We start from the raw sequence: 13,829 nt of genomic DNA, 5'->3' as shown, positions 1-13,829 counted from the left end.
TTTTCTTCGAAGTGGTCCCGCTTCTTTCTCACATAGATGATCTGTTAAGAGTATTCCACATTACTTTTCTTGGATAAATTAAAAGTCACGTGCTTAACCTCCATCCTTCACTAATTCATTGGGGCATTTGTCGATACAATTAGGTTGCCCCTTTGAACCTAGTTCTTGGGATCTCTAGTTTACATAGGTTGGGTTTCCTTTGCACCAACATTTCTCATCGGCATCAAGCTCATCCCTCGCGATGAGCTTGCAACTAACTTTCTACTTAACCCCTGATTAGTAGATCCACAAGGTTATCCTTTGACTTCATATAGTCAATAGCGATAACTCCCGTTGAGAGAAGTTGTCTAATGGTATTATGTCTACGACGTATATGTCTAAACTTACCATTATACAGATGACTCTGTGTCCGACCAATTGTTGATTAACTATCGCAATGTATACAAATTTTCGGTACAGGTTTTGACCATCTCGGAATATCTTCTAAAAATTGTCGTAGCCATTCAGCATCTTCACCACATTTGTCAAGAGCTACAAACTCATATTTCATCATGGATCTAGTTATTACTGTTTGCTTAGAAGATTTTCAGGATATGGCTGCACCTCCAAGAGTGAATACATATCCACTCGTAAACTTAGAGTCTTTTATATCAGAAATCCAACTCGCATCCCTATATCCTTCGATCGCAATAGGATATCTCGTATAGTGTAATCCATATTTACGAGAATACCTCAAGTACCTCAGTACTTTTGTTATCCCTTTTCAGTGTTCAACATCGGGATTACTCGTGTATCTACTCAATTTACTTACTGCGTAGGTCAAGTCTAATCGTGTACAACTCATCAGATATATCAGACTTCCAATCACTTTAGAGTACTTTATCTGAGAGATACTTTCACCTTAATTTGTTGATAGATGTTGACTTGTTCTATCGGCGTTCATGCTAACACAATATCACCCTTGGTGAATTTCTCAATAATCTTGCCCACGTAATGAGACTGACTAAGAACAAGTCCTTCTGTTGTTTTAAGAATTTTGATTCCTAAAATCACATCAGCTAAGCTCATATCTTTCATGTCAAATTTTGAGTTCAACATGTCTTTAGTGGATTTAATTATCTTATCATTACTTCCAATAATAAGTATGTAGTGACACAAGATGATGTAATTATTCTATGTGACTTTCATTTAGACACATTTATCACATCCATTAATCTTGAATTCACATTCTTTTAAGGCATTATCAAATTTTTCATGTCACTGCTTTGGTGTTTGTTTCAAGTCATATAATGACTTCACCAATATACAAACCTTGTTTTTTAATCCTGACACAGAAAACCCATCAGGTTGCTACATATAGATTTTCTCTCCTAAATCTCCGTTTAGAAAGGTCGTATTTACATCCATCTGATGTATTTCGAGATTTCATAGAGCGATAATAGCTAACAATACTCTAATGAAAGTTATTCTCGACACCAGAGAATACGTATCAAAATAATCAAGTTTTTCTTGTTGTCGATGTCCTTTGATTATCAATTTGGCCTTGTACTTATCAATTATGTCATCTGACTTCATTTTCTTCCTGAAAATCCACTTACAACCTAGTGGTTTACTTCCTGGAGAAAGATCCACAAGTTCTCAAGTGTGATTTTATAAGATAGATTCTATCTCAAATGCAATTGTCTCTCTCCAGTGAGGTCTATTAAAAGAGCCTACAGCTTCTGAGTAAGTTCGGGTCTCACTTTCCAACATGAAAGTGATAAAATCTGATCCATAGGATTTTTCTACTCGAGCTCTTTTGCTCCGTCTAAGCTCAACCTCCACTGCTTCCTCATCATCATCTTCATCCTGTGTTTCATATGCCTTCTTTGAGGAGCTAACATCCTCTCGAGTCTTATACGGAAACACATGCTTGAAAAACGAGGCATTTCTCGATTCTATTACCGAGTTCTTGTGTATCTTCGATATTTGTGACTCATACATAAAAAATCGATATGCACTGTTGTTCTATGCATATCCAATAAATATGCAATCAACAGTCTTTAGTCCTATCTAAATTCTTTTCAGATCAGACACCAAAACTTTGGCAAAATACCCCCACATTCGTAAATATTTGTAAGATGATTGTCTTCCATTCCACAACTCATAAGGGCTCTTATCTATTTTCTTACGGAACACCTTATTTAAAAGGTAATTAGCTGGTAACATAACTCCCCTCCCCCACATGAACTCTGATAGTCCAGAACTCAATAGAAGAGCATTCATCATCTCCTTTAGAGTTCGATTCTTCTGCTCGGCAACTTCATTTTACTTGGGAATATAAGGAGTTGTTGTTTCGTGTCTGATCCCATGTTCAGCACACAACTTAGAGAACGGTGATATATATTCACCGCCTCAGTCACTTTGAATCACCTTAATCTTTCTATTAAGTTGGTCTTCAACCTCATTCTTATAGAGAGCAAATTTCTCTATAGCTTCATCCTTACTTTACAAAACAATATTTTGTATTATTATCTACAAAAGTGATGAAATATTTATTCCCACCACGTGTTGTGTACCCTTGAGGTCGCACACATCAGTGTAAATTAACTCGAGTGGTTCATTGCTTCTTTCAATAATATTAAAAGAATGATCTTATTATTTTTGCCTCAACACAAATCTCACACATACGTTTCGAGTCAAGGTGGAATGTAGGTATATTTTACATATTTATTAACCTATGCAACACATCGTAGTTAACATATCCTAATCAACTTTACCATTGCGCCAAGACTCTCCTTTAGAAAAGGACTTATAGAATGAGAGCTTCATGCCCATTTTCCTCCACAACTAGGTATTTCCCCTAGGTGAGTTCTCACCTTTGCTATAACCTCGAGCAAACTAAGGCCACCTCGGGTGAGCTAATCTCGTCCCTAAGGTACTAAATCCACCTCACTCGACTCTTTTACACCTCGCCAAACTCAATAATCCCTCGAACAATCTTGATCTAACTATAGTCACCTCACAACCTGCCTTCATTCATAAATTAAAAAAATATATTATTTAATTTCATACACTTGAAAAGTCAGACTGTTGCATATTAGTCAATGCCTGACAAATAAATTATCTAAATATATATCTATTAATTATTCTCATTATAATTGCATCAGTTTATTCCATTGAAAGCTCTCCACGAACTGTTGATTATGATTTATGTTGCCAAGTCTAGACTTTGCATGGAAGAATTAAAGAGGATTTATTATATGACCATGTGTACATTTAATATGCGCATGTTAATTAATATATAACATATTCTATGAAGAAGGTATTTGATGCATAAACAAAACATAGCTCTCCAAACAAATAAATTAAGTTTCAGATTCGAGAAAAAAAATTCAAAATAAATGACTATTTGTTTATTTTTATAATTATTTATGGCATAAGATATGATTAACTATGTTGTCAAATATTTTATTCAGGATGTGGAAGACAACAAGCTCATAAAGCTCAAACTTGTCTTGAATGACTGATTATTTTAATTAATCTTTAATTATGTCATTTAATTATGTAGGTGCAGTCTTAACTTAATCATCCCTTAGATTTTTTTCCCCAATTGTCTATTTTATAATTTTTTTTAAAAAAATATCATCAGAATGCTCTTAACTTAGTCATTCCTTGAATTATTAATTCTTTCTTGCTGGATTTCAACATGGTTGAATTCATTAGATTAATTGAAATTTTTAGTGCAATAAATATATATATAAAGCCGCCACCACGGGCAACTCATGGCTTTGAGTTGCTCCCACAGCTTGGTTGAGAGCCTATGGTTGCAACCTAGTTGTGAATTGCAACCGCGAGCTCGTTACTAAGTTGTCACGAACTCAGCCTAGCCAAGAATTGCCATATTAATGACATTATCAACCATAAAGACCATGTGGAAGTCTAAGTTATTACATGAACCTCTTCTTGAGCACAAAATAATAAATGGCGTAAATTTAAATCCAATCGACAATAGAGTCCAAGCTCACCTCGACATGGGCCAGGCCTGTGCCTGGGCCCGGGCCCATGTGATCAGACACCCAAGCAGTTCTTTATGCCCTGCTCAAATCTATCCAGTGAAGAGATTGTATCTATTAAACCATCTCTCAACTTTTCTCTGCAACACACAGCAAACATCAACACACAAATGCAACTCTCCTCACTCTGTCAGCGAGGAATTAAAGAACTAAAAGGTTCATTATCACAATCTGGAAGAAGGAAACTGCAAAATGGATGAATAGTGATGCCAATCGTAAAGGATAAATAGTAGCATTTTTGGTTATGTTGCTTCCTTCTTCACCAAATTTTGACCAAATAGTGATAAAAAAAAAGTAAGTAATATACCTGTCAGTTTCGATCTGAAAGTTGCAGTCGGTCATCATATTCCCAAGGAATGAAAATGATCTGCAAGGATAATAACATACTTTCGTCACGAATATGCAACTGATTTTCAAACCAATCAGCATTACATTTTGACATACTAGAAATTACAAAATGCTTTGCAAGAATACAAGTTGCCATGAGGTCTATACTTACGGCTACGAGAGCATAAAGTTTACATGACTATTAACCAACTCAACAGCCTGATGTTTGTATGATCTTTTACTACAGAATTAGCACATTAGAATTGCAATAGGTTTCAAACTGGCACAAGAGAAGTTCAACTTTAACGCCTTAATGCATTAGCCGAAGTACGAGAAATTGAATGTGTACAAAGTTACAGAAAGACTAGACTCTTCGTTCAAAAAAAGTGAAGATAATGGAATACATTTTAGGGGAAGATAACCACATGGCTAAATCATTCTTGGTTAGATTCTCGAAGTTCAAAGATGATGAAGTTGGGTCTGTCAAATAAGTTTCATGACAGCTTCTGGACCATGACTGGTTGGTGAGTCTACCACATATTGCCCAGGAAGTGAATAGCAATAAAGTATTTGAGTTTTAACTCCTATATGAACTATAGTTGACTATGTATCTTAATTTAATCCAATGGAAGCAGTAGTTTAAGGTCTCATTGTTTATTGTAGATTACAATAGTTAACATTAATGTATGCTTAGCAGCCGTGGCTCAGGGTCCTTTCCATCTACATGTTAAATTTTCTTCATTGTGAATCCAAAAGCAATAGCTTAATTTTTATACAACCTTATAAGATCATCAAGAGAAGCTTCAGCCTCCAACTTGACCAGATCATCCTTATCAAGCAAAGAAGCAGCATTCTTTACGACCAATCGAAAAGTGCAGACCTGAACAACGAACTTGGTTATTTCAATGAGATGCATCACCGTTTCTTCTTTGCATAGAAACTTATACTTTTCCAACGATGAAAAGAAACACAGAAAGCAACATTGGATACAAACCTCCACGCCGGTTTGAGATTGCAATTGCACTAAGGTGTTCCTTTGCTGTGGCACACAATCTCTCGATGCCAAATTCAGAAGTCTAATAACCTCCTGAGATTTCTCCCCTTGTGACTCTGCTGCAAGCAATCAGAATAACCAACAAACAAGCTAATGAAGGGGCAAAAAGGGCAAATTTTCAAGAAGGGAGAGAAAAAACGAGACCACTCAGAAGGCCATATGCGGAGCGAAGCGTCTCCCTCGAGGCTTCAATTGGTGCAAGGACAAATTTTGCAGACTTCTTCTTCTGTTCTCTTAGCCAGTCCTTCGGTCCGGCTTCCAAAAGAAGAAACAAAATAGTCCAAGTAAGAATTCATCTATCCGGCAGAGCATTGAGGTGAAACAGACTGAATATCTAGAGGATCAGATGGAGGAGATGCGCACGAATGCCGAGGGAGAGGGCCGAGGCCGCGGAGGGGGCAACGACGGCCGCGAGGGAGGGGAGGGCAAGCCATAGAAGAGCTCTTCGACGACTGGATCTAAGAGAAAGAAGCGCTCCTCCACCTTCTTCAACTTCATCTACTACTATTTGCTCGAGCCGAATTGTGGCGGCGCGAGAGGGAATCCATGGCGATGGAGGTAGTCGAGCTTCCAGTATTTGGATAACTCCTGCCCTCGCAGCCGCCATTGATTTCTCTGAGATTTCGGTCCTTTTCCGCATCCAATAACCTAGACACGAATCCGACCCGATAGTTCTATTCGGATCATGAGATGATTTATTCGAATCCGGTAATACTGACTGCTTGTTATGAATCCATCACGGCAGCATTTCCGTGACGGACCGGTATATTCTTGGTAGCGCTACAAATCCCTCTCGTAACCCGATCGGGCGGCGACGCTTCAAGGGCTTTCTACGATCGGCTTCTCCTCGTCTCTTACACTTCTGCCTTCGGTGCCATGGCGGCGGGAATCTTCGCTCGGCAAGCTGTACAGGTTCTTCGGAGACAATCGGTACGATCTATCACCTTGTCCTCAGTATAGCCCCATGTTTCCTGACCCATATGTTGTTTTCAGTAAGATTGAAGATTAGAAGTTTTTTTTTCCCTTTTACGATTCGTTGACAAACATCAAATCATTCTTAAGTAAATGTTTTTTTCCTTTCAGATCCTTTTGTTTTGGGATAGTTTCTGCTTCGTTAAGATGTGATTTGGATGTTTATTTTGTGTCTTGTTCGTAACTGATTTTTCATTGAATCTGTTAAAAAGAAAAATCGTTCTTGCTGTGCTCCTTGCGTTTCTGAACAATCATTCGTTCATTCCATGCCGAGTTAGACTTGGTGTTCGTTATTCACTCATCTAGTTTTTTTTCTCGTATAAGACCAAGCTGTAATGTTGAATCCAGTGAAAACAAGTGGAGATTATGGCAAGCTGACTTTGTTTCTCTGCTCCATTCGTGATTAGAACATATGAAAGCAGTTCAACGGATTTTTTTAGCTATTGTAGAAAAAGAAAACAGCATTATTAGTAACATTTCCAATTATTTCCTCACGCCGTATATTAAAACTCACTCACAGATTAGTAAAATATTTTTGACAGTGCCACCGAATAATTGAATCATCAGCACCTAACTTTTGTTATTATAATATCATATAGTTGATAATCTGCCAAATGGTTAGGATTATAATGTGTTTCTAAGAGTTTCCTTATAATGATGGTTTTTTAATTGTTCTGGATACATCTCAAATGATATGTTTACAGGCCTTTTTCTATAATATCCAAATTCGTAATGCTACTCTTCATTGATATCTTAATGGTATGTTTTTGAGTTGATTGAAACACTTGCAGGTGAACTGGTAAAACTAAGATTATTTATAGTGACATTGATGAAAACGTTTTGAAGGATAAGTTATCAGATTTTGACAAACATGTTTCTTCAAATTTCAATTGTTTCCAAAGCGTTCATTACTGGTTTCCCTAGCTAGAAATGATAGGAAACATGATTTATAACCAGAGACATAATCTTACTCTTAGTGGGTTTTGGGTGATTCACTTGCATAAACCATAAAGCTAATTGAAATGGAATTAATACAAATACCAATATCAGCATCGTCATATTTGCTGCATTTGTCATCATTATCTCCCTGCTGTTTCTCCTTGTTGTCCTTTGCCTCTTCCACCACCTCATCATCATCACATCAACCTGTGTTAGTCATAACTATTTGAGGTTAGTTAATGGATCTTCTGCCTTAATTGATATTTATGATAAACTATGTCACTACACTAGTAATTTCCAATCAATTTAATCACATATCATTCCCCCATTATTTCCATTGTTATCTATGAGAACCAGAAAATCAAATTTTGAGCTAATTTGTTCTTGGTTATTTTAATTGCTTGTGAAGTTGTACTGATTCTGATTAGTTAATATAAAGGTTATTTGCTATATATGCTATGTTCTTTTTAAGCAATTTTCTATCAATTCTTCCAATCTACATTTTCTTTTGATTAGATATATAGGAAGACTACTAATCTAAGTCAACTTTTTCATGTATTATTTAGGTCCAGGTTGGGCAAGCTGCACTGATAACAAGAAACTACTCACAGTCATTCAGATCAGGCTCCAAATCTCCATATATAACCAAAGGTTTTCTGATTGCCTCAATATGATCGTGTAGATTCCTAATAAGCAATGAGTACATTTCCTGATTAGAAGTTGAAACTGTAAGATAATAAGTGTTTCTTGCTAATAAATTTATTTTGAACTTTTTCCATGGCAATCCAACAAAATAACTTTCTATTGCATGATACAATAAATCTACTATTGGTAGTAGTTGGCTCGATCCTTTTGTGCTTTCCATAATGAGAACACGTAACTGAATGGGTGATTTTGGTGTAATTTAACCCTGTACAAATATGAGTTATCATCAGCTAATGCATATCGAAATGACATTTCAATACTTGACTATGACTGTGGACCTTGTGTGTGCTTTCTGCTCATTCCTAAGTGAAGACCTTCATACATGTTAGTATGATTAATGTGCAATTTAAACATTCTTTGCTGGAGTTGATGATTCAGTTGACAGGGCTGGCACTAACCCTTGGATGGTAGTCTTGTTTATACTTAAGCAAGCTGATTTGTTCTTTTCTTGATGACAAGCTTTTGTAGGCGTTCTCTAAAATATGCAGTCTGTGCAATTTCTACTATTGTTTCATCATATAGTTTTATTTTTTTTCCATTGCAATCTAATCCGCTTTAACTTTTAGAAGAATGGATAATACTCTAGTTTGCAGTAATACAAATTCTGGTGGCATTCAAAAATTGTCATATCTAAATGGGCATTTTCCCGTACATAATATAGAAGTCATAGATTTCTTCATATATTTAATGTGCAGAGGATGAAGAAGAAGAGAAGCTTGCTAGGGACATTGCTAAGGATTGGAATTCTGGTAACCTCTTGTTTTTCTTTCCTCATTTTTTATTATGTGCCCATGGAAACTTAAAGTTACTTTTTTGCTTGTATCTTTTCACTTATTGAACTTGTGATTTCAGTATTTGAGCGTACTGTCAACACTCTCTTTCTCACGGAATTGATTCGCGGTTTAAATTTGACATTAAAATACTTCTTTGAGAGGAAGGTCACGGTAAGTCATCTAATGGTGCTCATTATAATTCCATCTATTTAAGCTGCAGTGGTTAATACTTTGTTGTCTGCTCTGCTTGCAACAGATAAATTACCCCTTTGAGAAGGGTCCCTTGAGTCCCCGCTTTCGAGGAGAGCATGCCCTCAGGCGTTATCCTACTGGAGAGGAGCGGTGTATTGCTTGCAAGCTTTGTGAAGCGGTATTTAACTTTAAACAGTTATGCGTGCATGTTTAATATGACAGTTCTGAGAATATGTATTTTGCTCATCGTTATATGAGTACTAACCACTAAGAGTGTTTTGTCTAACATTTGTTTTTCCTTATCAAAGACCCTAACTAGAATGCCTTTACTATCAGGTCTGCCCTGCAAGAGCAATTACAATCGAAGCTGAAGAACGAGAGGATGGCAGTCGGAGGACTACAAGGTTGTAAGCTCTATAAATGTTCAGTATTCACTTCTGTGCCCTTGTTAACCTTCGATTTGCGATGATACTAACTGCAATCTCGACAGGTATGATATTGACATGACAAAGTGCATCTACTGTGGCTTCTGCCAGGAAGCCTGTCCTGTTGATGCTATCGTCGAAGGCCCGAACTTTGAATTTGCTACTGAGACTCATGAAGTAGGTTTCTGGTTTGATGGTTCCTCCATTTGTGTATCACGGAGCTGACACCCCCTTTCTTTTCCTTCAACATAAGCACTGACTTGCCAACCTTGCAGGAGCTGTTATACGACAAGGAGAAACTACTCGAGAACGGAGACCGTTGGGAAACTGAGATCGCTGAAAACCTCCGATCAGAGAGCCTTTATCGCTGAAGTATCTTTCTTTCGACTTACCTGGCTGTTTTAAAACTTTCGCCAAGTGAAATAAGGCACTAAATTCATGTAGCTTGTTCACATGTTTTTCTTATCAAGATGCCTGAGTAAAACATCTTGTTCGATGGGTTTTTCTTTCTGGAAAAGCACGAAAGCATGCTTTCTTAAATTGCAGTTTTCAATTGATGATGAAAATTATAATAATTATGTCACTGTTAGTTGCTACTTTCATCTAATGATCCACTGCATGGCTTTGCTCTCTCGATTGATTTTTCTCTCTATTTTGCCAATTGTCATATTCCAGAGTACAATTCAAAAGTTTTTTAAAAAATCTTTTGAATCTGAAGGCTTTGGGTCCTTGATGCGGTGATAAGGAGGGATCCCATCATGTTGTCACAGTGGAGGTCAATGAAGGTCAGAGTTAAGGCAGTCAACGTCCTATTATAACTCGTCGATCGAGCAAGTGGTTCCAATGATTGAGATACGATGAGACTTGATTCGACATCATTACAAGCTCGGCCATCGGCTGAGCTGAGACGTTCAAGATAGGAATAAGCGTCAAAGTGTCTACGGAAGCATGTCGAGCGGCCACCTCGCTCAGCTCTACATTAATGACCAAATCAGTAGAGTTATGGCTGAGTAAATCACACGCAGACAATGCTACTATAGCAGAACGGCTCTCCCACTCGTTCCAGACATGTGCAGCAATCAGACAGTGGAAGTATCGGCCGAGCGACTAACCCGCTTAGCCAAGTAGTAAGATTTATCAACCAAACAACGAAGACTCCAACCGAGCGATCATCCCGTTCGGTTGAGCAACAGACACCAAGGGATATCCTTCAACATCCTTTTGGGAGTTAGTGCCATCGACGAGCGGCATAGTCAGGCACAAGATCGTACGGCGGAAGCTTCCACTGTCACTTCAGAGATATGCTCGGCTCGTTAAGGTATTGTGTTAGAGACACTTTACTGACATGACTATTCACAGAAAGCTTGGGATGACGTGCCCGCTTTAAGAAGCGTGCACACACGCTACAGGAGCCCTATATAAAGGGGGGTCCAAGCATCAGCGGAGGTATGCTTTTCTCGCGATCTCTACAGTTGCGCTACAATTTTCATTGTTTCTTGCTTCGTCGGAGGATGACTTGAGCATCAGAGGGCCATCGCCGGAGATCCCTTCCCTGGCTCGGCACTAACGCTGCTTGTGTTGCACGTAAGCGCGGAATTCATCGGAGGTCAACAGGAGCGCCACGTTCCCAGCATCCACTTCCCCAACTTTTGGACAGGATCATATTTGGCGCCGTCTGTAGGAAGGTCGCCTGAATCCGAGCTGAGGAAATGGAAGACGCTGGACGACTAACCACCGTGACGCTCACGCAAGAAGAGTTGGAGATGCTTGTGCAAGCACGAGCAGCAAAAATGATGAAGCAGCAGCAATAACAAGTGATAGCCGATCGGCTAGCACCACAACCGGCAACCTCAGCGGCCAATAGGTGAGCGGGGCAAGAAGACCGAGCCGAGCAACTCTCCGTATGGGGACAGAATCGTAGGCCGACCGACACCCAAGGGGAGGCACCGCCCACGCCGATCCCTTTCCGTCGTGCTCTATTCCAAACCCTCTCGGAGATAGCTCAAGTGCATCAGGAGCAGGGGTCATCTTCTGACGAGGCACCCGTACGGGACGTGAGGAAAGGAAAAGCGACCTAGAGCGTCGTATCCCCCGAATGGATCAACAGGTAGTTCTTAGAGAAAATCTTACAAGACCCCCTACCTCGACAGTATACTCCGCTGGCGATCGAGACGTACAACGGAACAACCGACCCAGACGATCATCTGGATCGGTTCGACAACGAAGCCACACTGCACCAGTACACGGATGGAGTGAAGTGCTAAGTCTTTCTCACGACTCTCTCCGGATTGGCGCAGCATTGGTCCAGAAGGTTGCCAGACGGCTCGTTACGAAGTTTCAAAGACTTCCGAGCTGCTTTCTAGCACAACTTCACAAGCAGCCAACGCTACCAGAAGATGAGCATCAACCTCTTCGCCCTGAAACAGAGGCCCAAAGAAGCGCTTCGAGTATACATTCAGTGCTTCAACCAGATGGCTATGGATATCCCCTCGGTCTCGTCCGAGACCAAGATAAATGCCTTCACCCAGGGGCTCGCCGAAGGGGACTTCTTTCGGTCACTCATCAGGAAGCCGCCCTGAGACTTCGATCACATGCTAAAAAAGGCCAACGAGTACATCAATGTGGAAGAAGCCCAGACGACTAGAAGAAAGCAGGCGTCGATCGAGCATCTAACGCCAACCGAGCGTCGACCGGTTAGCAGCCATCTGCCACTAAAGGGACCGAGAGCTAAGGGAGCACGACTACACCAAGAGGCCCGTGCGCACGCCGTATAGTATGTGGCATCCGAACTGTTAGAGTGTATACTGAAAGTCTAGTTTTTTTTGTAAACATTTATATTGAAATAAGAATCTCATTTGGTCAAATTTGTACATTTATACTAAATGTAGTTGTTCAATTAATTTATATTGTAGATAGCATGGTGTGGTGTCACACACAGAAGATCATATTATCAGTTCCTTATAAGTTATAAATAGTAGCTCACGACTAAGATGGATAGGAACAAACCATTGGAATAGTCGTAGTGTAATTTGGTATTAGTTTATCTTAACTATAAAATTACACTAGTACACTCTGAGTGTATTGAGCAGGATCATTTGAGGTAGTTTATTTTTATACTGACTATATAAAAGAATAATACCTCTGTTATTATGGAAGTGTGTACTCTTAGTCATGATATAATAACAAGCACATATACTTAATACTTATTTCTTTAATTTATCAAAAGGTGCAATTTAGCTCGTTAAATCAATAGGTCCGATAAGTTGGGAAATGATATTATTTATATAGTGTGTTGTTGATTATAAAATGAAACTGTGTCCTAATAATCTAAGTTGATGATGTCCCCTTGAGGAGCTCATAAGGATTGTCATGTAAACCCTGTAGGTAGACTTAGTCCGACATGATGATAAGGTTGAGTGGTACTACTCTTGGAGCTAGATATTAATTAAGTGAGTTGTCAATAACTCATTTAATTAATGGGCATTCAATATCTTAAACACAGGGAGACTAACACACTCATGATAAGAAAGAGTCCATATAATAATATGGGATAAATGTGATAGTGCAATAATAACTCTTTAGTGGAATGAGATATTATTGATGAACTCGAGTTGGGTGTTCGGGACGAACACGGGAAGCTCAAGTCATCAGAAGACCAAAACAAATTCCTCTTCTCGGTCCCTGTCATAGTCTCTTATTTATAAAGTCTTATATCCACCTAAACTCTGTTAGGATCCTTCGTACGGAGGCTAGAGAGGGGGGTGTGAATAGCCGACCCCAAATCGTCGCGTTTCTACAAAACGTGGTAGCGCAGCGGAAAATAAACACAGAAACGAAAGGGAAAGAAGACAAACCTCAAACAAACCGATGTAACGAGGTTCGGAGATAAACTCCTACTCCTCGGCGTGTCCGTAAGGTGGACGAAGCCTATCAATCCGTCGGTGGATGAGTCCCCGGAGAACCGGCTAATAAATGCTCCTTGTGGGTGGAGAAACCTCGCCACAATACTTGTAACAACAAGAAAGGAGTACAAGGAAAGCAAGAAGCAAATACAAACAACAATATGAATGCAACACTCGCTTGCCTTCTCTGTCGATCGGAGGCGATGAAGCAGCAACTTCACAACCCAAACGCAGCAGCTGATCGACGACTGGAAGCTCACGCGAAGCTTCGGAAGCGAGCTCAACAAAGCCCGTGAATCAAACACAGAAGCAGAAGCTTCAATCCCATGGAAGAAGAAGAAGAAGAAGAAGGCTCGCAGCAGTAGCCCTCCTTTTATAACCTGCGAAGAAAACGAAGAAACACAGAAGAAATCTAGCCGTTGCGTCGCAACGGCTAGTACCTGGATCAGTCTGTGGACCAATCAGGTTCCATGTGGATCGGTCCA

The 13,829-nt window shown here is 39.4% G+C and overlaps 2 protein-coding genes across 3 annotated transcripts; one reads left to right on the top strand and one right to left on the bottom strand.

Annotated features, from left to right (window-relative positions):
* Window positions 1-3,866: 3,866 nt before the first annotated feature.
* Window positions 3,867-6,071, bottom strand: LOC122001498. 2 transcript variants are annotated; one of them, XM_042556269.1, is made up of 6 exons: window positions 5,800-6,071; window positions 5,581-5,691; window positions 5,377-5,495; window positions 5,162-5,262; window positions 4,363-4,422; window positions 3,867-4,135 (listed from the first exon to the last, which is right to left on the bottom strand). In XM_042556269.1, the coding sequence occupies exons 1-6, from the start codon at window positions 6,041-6,043 to the stop codon at window positions 4,051-4,053; spliced, it is 720 nt and encodes a 239-aa protein (XP_042412203.1). In that variant the 5' UTR covers window positions 6,044-6,071; the 3' UTR covers window positions 3,867-4,050. The 2 variants fall into 2 exon arrangements, with proteins under 2 accessions (XP_042412203.1, XP_042412204.1); XM_042556270.1 differs by having other exon boundaries at window positions 5,377-5,492; window positions 5,800-6,070.
* Window positions 6,072-6,184: 113 nt separating this feature from the next.
* Window positions 6,185-9,982, top strand: LOC122001497 (NADH-ubiquinone oxidoreductase subunit 8). The gene is made up of 8 exons (XM_042556268.1): window positions 6,185-6,366; window positions 7,914-7,998; window positions 8,748-8,801; window positions 8,905-8,996; window positions 9,082-9,195; window positions 9,354-9,421; window positions 9,508-9,619; window positions 9,718-9,982. Exons 1-8 carry the CDS (start codon window positions 6,313-6,315, stop codon window positions 9,811-9,813), a joined length of 675 nt encoding a protein of 224 aa, XP_042412202.1. The 5' UTR covers window positions 6,185-6,312; the 3' UTR covers window positions 9,814-9,982.
* Window positions 9,983-13,829: the final 3,847 nt, after the last annotated feature.

The sequence above is a fragment of the Zingiber officinale genome, chromosome 7A, assembly GCF_018446385.1.
Source record: "Zingiber officinale cultivar Zhangliang chromosome 7A, Zo_v1.1, whole genome shotgun sequence".
Classification (NCBI taxonomy): Eukaryota; Viridiplantae; Streptophyta; class Magnoliopsida; order Zingiberales; family Zingiberaceae; genus Zingiber; species Zingiber officinale.
The sequence above is the reverse complement of the archived record's forward strand: the minus strand, read 5'-3'. Positions and strand labels throughout refer to the sequence as shown.